General features: G+C 38.0%; 1 protein-coding gene across 1 annotated transcript in view; it reads right to left on the reverse strand.

Annotated features, from left to right (window-relative positions):
* The window catches only part of INO80D (INO80 complex subunit D), a 43,164-nt gene extending 41,974 nt beyond the window's left edge, over positions 1-1,190 (reverse strand). The window contains exons 1-2 of the mRNA XM_012661222.1: positions 1,099-1,190; positions 747-993 (exon numbers count right to left, since the gene is read on the reverse strand). Of these exons, the coding sequence (XP_012516676.1) occupies positions 747-964 (218 nt within the window). The 5' untranslated portion in view covers positions 965-993; positions 1,099-1,190. The remainder of the gene's footprint in view (positions 1-746; positions 994-1,098) is intronic.
* Positions 1,191-4,168: the final 2,978 nt, after the last annotated feature.

Below are 4,168 nucleotides of genomic sequence, written 5' to 3' on the forward strand. Positions count from 1 at the left end.
AGGCATAAATTCATCATGATAAAAACCTACCCTTTACATGAAAATAGTTTTCTAAATTATGGTAAACATACTCAATTTGGAAAACTTTTTAACAAAAATGGCAAGATTATAAAACAACATCAAATACCTCTTAGCAGTCTGGTAGGAAATAAATCTGAATAATTCAAGTAATATTTTTAATTATTTTTCAAGTAGTATATATTCTTTACTACCTTCTACACATAGATTAAAAAATGCCCATATTATCATTTATTACAACACCTAATTAGTTCTTATCATTTCTCTTGTTTAGGCAAACGATAAAACTAAGCACAGAGGTTAGGAATTACTTTATAAGGCCACAAACCAAACCAATCAGTACCAAGACTTCGAGCAGCAATTCTCAGGGGAAAAAAATGTTTTTTTAATAATTCCAGAAATCCATGAAATCAATAAAAAGAATAAAACACTCAAACATGCCTTTCAAATAATTCCCTAAATTTACTACTGAATTTTTTAAAAAATTGCCATCTTTCATCTTTAGAAGTATTGCAAAGTTTACTTAGATTAACCCCAGAACTCAACATCTAAATTTATCACATAGGAAAGAAGGAAAGAAGGGAAGGAGGGAGGGAACATAAGGGAAGAGAAGGGAAAAAAGGAAGAAAGGAAGAAAAAAAGAAAAAGAAAGAGAGAGAGAAGAGAGGACAAGACAAGAAAAGGGAAAATCCTAAGCCTGCTAATTAAATCTCGTGATCAGCTCTTACCTGCGATCCTCTGATTTGGGGATGGGGTTGGTGCAGCGTTGGCTGTTATACTTGGCCACATATTCACATTGCTTGAAGGGGGCAGTCTTGTCCTCCAGAACGTGTCTGATACAAAAAGCGTAGCCGTTGAGTCGTCGCTGCTTGCACAGTTTGGGGCTATATGAGCACAAGGGCTTATTGTCAACCTCAGAGAAGTGTATATGTTTCCCTTCATACATCACGTGACTCTATTCCTTGTGAACATCAGCTAAAAGGCCACCACAAAAAAAGAAACCGAAATGATAAATCAGAGAGTATAAGGCAGAGTTAAGTTGATAATTTCACCGAGGGGCTTCTGGCCCCACAGCCATACCTGATTTTAAATCTTCTGCACCATAGCAATGTTAAGAGAACCCCAAGGATACCACAGTTTGGAATGCTGCAGAATCAAGATGAAGCAGATTGTCTACAAAAATATCAAAGTCCTAGTTAACAAACAGAAATAAGCAAAGCTAACTCACCCAGGAAGTAAAATGCTACAGTATCACCCTTCTTAATGTGATAGATTCTTCATTATAGTCCAACATCCCAGTAATAAGGTCAAATAAGAATTTAAGAGGCATTAAAAAATAGTAAGTTACCTTAGCCCCAACCCCACCAAACTGAATAACATTTACTCTGGTTAAGTTTTACAAATATCTCAAAGCAGCAGAGCTTTTCCACCCAAATGAATGTCACAGGGCACTCTGTTGCCCTGGCTAGAGTGCCGTGGTGGCAGCCTAGCTCACAGCAACCTCAAACTCCTGGGCTCAAGTGATCCTCCTGCCTCTTTTTTTTTTGTTTTTGTTTTTTTTTCATTACTGTTGTTTGTATTTTCAGAACCCAAATCCCTTTACAATGTCAATAGAATAAACTATAGATCTAAAACTTCCCTCAGAAATTCTGCTTTTTTCGATATGCTGGCAAAATATTTGGCAATTTGTAACAACTGTTTTTATGGAATATAAAATAGAACAAATTTCTGCTTTAAAAAGAAATGTTATTTTCCCTCTAAAATTCCCCCATACCTATCCCATCCAAACTCTATAAACTTCTTGGGCCCAAAGACTAGTCACCCAACCACATTTACATTATTCTGTTCAGTGCTGTGCACCACACCATGCTTCCAATCACACTAACAAAGATAACAACTATGACTTATGAGTCTTTTGAGATGCAGTAAGACGGAAGGAAGAGTGGGGCATGGTGGCTCTGGCCTGTAATCCCAGCTACTCTAGAGGCTGAAGCCAGTGGATTGCATGAAGCCAGGAGCTCCAGACCAGCCTGAGCAACACAAGATCCTGTCTAAAAAAACAAATTAGCCGGGTGTGGTGGTGTGTGCCTGTAGTCCCAGCCACTTGAGAGGCTAAGGTGGGAGCATCGCTTGAGACCAGGAGTTTGAGGCTGCTGTGAGCTACGGTCATGCCACCGCACTCCAGCCGGGGCAACCAAGCAGGACCCTGTCTCCAAAATAAAAATAAAGGAAAAGAAAAGAAAGAAAAAAAAGAAAAATGGAAGGAAGAAATTATACAATACTCACTTACTCACTACCTCTCTACACAAAAAAAAGGTCCAACAGAGCATTTATATAAAACCAGATAGAAACAATCTATTTTGTGAAGTTAGGATCTTAGTGAGCTAGTCTAGCCCACACTCACAGTCATTCAGATGGCTGATGGAACAGTCTAGAATACCGGCTACTGAAAAAGTCAAGAAATACCCTTTTCCTCACCAGTGAATAACAAAATACATAAACGCTTGAGGTATTGGAAGACATGGTTGTTCAAGTCCAAAATCTGCTGCTTACTGTGTTACCCTGAACAAATCATTTAACCTTTCAGGTATCTCATCTATAAAACAGGGATAATAATAGCAGCTATATTATCATCAGTTTGCTCTAAGGATCAAATGATACAAAGCATGCAATACACTAAGTGTCATGCCTAGTACATGTAAGTATTGAACAAATGGCAGTTATTATTCATAAGTATTAATTCTTTTAATATATTACTACATTCCACCTATCAGTGATAAGGTAAAGAATTTGTATTCTCCTTGAGAAACACTTCACTTACTGTAGGAGGAAAAACAAAACACCTGAAATACTAGCTTAGTGAATCAAAATCACATTCATTACTAAGTAAATCTAATCACACACGAATGTAAAAAACAAGAGCTTTCCCTTTTCACCTGATAAGGATGCAGAAAAGTTGGACTAAAAATTGAAGTTGAGCTGTCCTAAAGGTCTGAATATTTGGGATAGAAAATATTTCAAAGCAAACCCATGCCATCTTTCATTTTTATACTCTCTTTGCTCTAGTCATCCACCTGGCTGAGTATATCTTTCACAAATTAGCTCAAGTAAATCTATATGAACTTCAGAAAAAAATACCACGGATGTAAGTAAAAGAAGTCATTTATAGAATCAGTTTGATTGCCTTTACAGAAAAAAGAAGCCTACATATCTATATGTCTGAGAATATCTTATAAATCATAGAAGTCTGTGGGCAGGGATGAATAGATATGAAGGGCAACATTCATTTTTTACCCTGCCATATTCTAGGTATGCAAGCGTATCCTCTGCCAATATTGATGATTTCCCCTTTCTTTCCAGTTTTTGTTTTTGTCTTTAAGATACAGAGTCTTGCTTGTTGCCCAGGCTAGAGTGCAGTAATGTGATCACAGCTAACCGTAACCTCAAACTCCTGGGCTCAAACAATCCTGCCTCAGCCTCCCGAGTGGCTGGGACTACAGGTGCCAGCCACCACACCCAGCTCTTCCCAGTTTTGTTTTGTTTCTTTTTGAGACAGAGTCTGGCTCTGTTGCCCTGGCTAGAGTGCCGTGGTGGCAGCCTAGCTCACAGCAACCTCAAACTCCTGGGCTCAAGTGATCCTCCTGCCTCAGACTCCCAAGTAGCTGGGACTATAGGCATGCACCACCATGCCTGGCTAATTTTTTCTATATGTATTTTTTTAGTTGTCCAGATCATTTCTTTCTGTTTTTAGTAGAGATGGAGTCTCACTCTTGCTCAGGCTGGTCTTGAACTCCTGACCTTGAGCGATCCACTTGCCTCAGCCTCCCAGAGTGCTAGGATTACAGGCGTGAGCCACCGCGCCCGGCCTCTTTCCAGTTTTTATGCATATTTTTCCCCTAATTGAACTGGCTGGAACTGCTGGAACAATGTTAATAATGGCGACACTGTTACTCTTAAATTTAAATGAGAATTGCTTTGAGTCAACATTAGGAATAAATAAGACATGTTTCCTATTGTGTTAAAGAAGTTATTAAGTCAGTCATAATTTTTATTTTATTTATTTTATTGTTTTTCATTTTTTTACTCAAAATTGAAGGTTAATAATTTTACCAAACTCTTTTTCAGTATCTAGGGAGTGATCATTTTTTTT

The sequence above is a fragment of the Propithecus coquereli genome, unplaced genomic scaffold (assembly GCF_000956105.1).
Source record: "Propithecus coquereli isolate 6110/MARCELLA unplaced genomic scaffold, Pcoq_1.0 Scaffold70, whole genome shotgun sequence".
Classification (NCBI taxonomy): domain Eukaryota; kingdom Metazoa; phylum Chordata; class Mammalia; order Primates; family Indriidae; genus Propithecus; species Propithecus coquereli.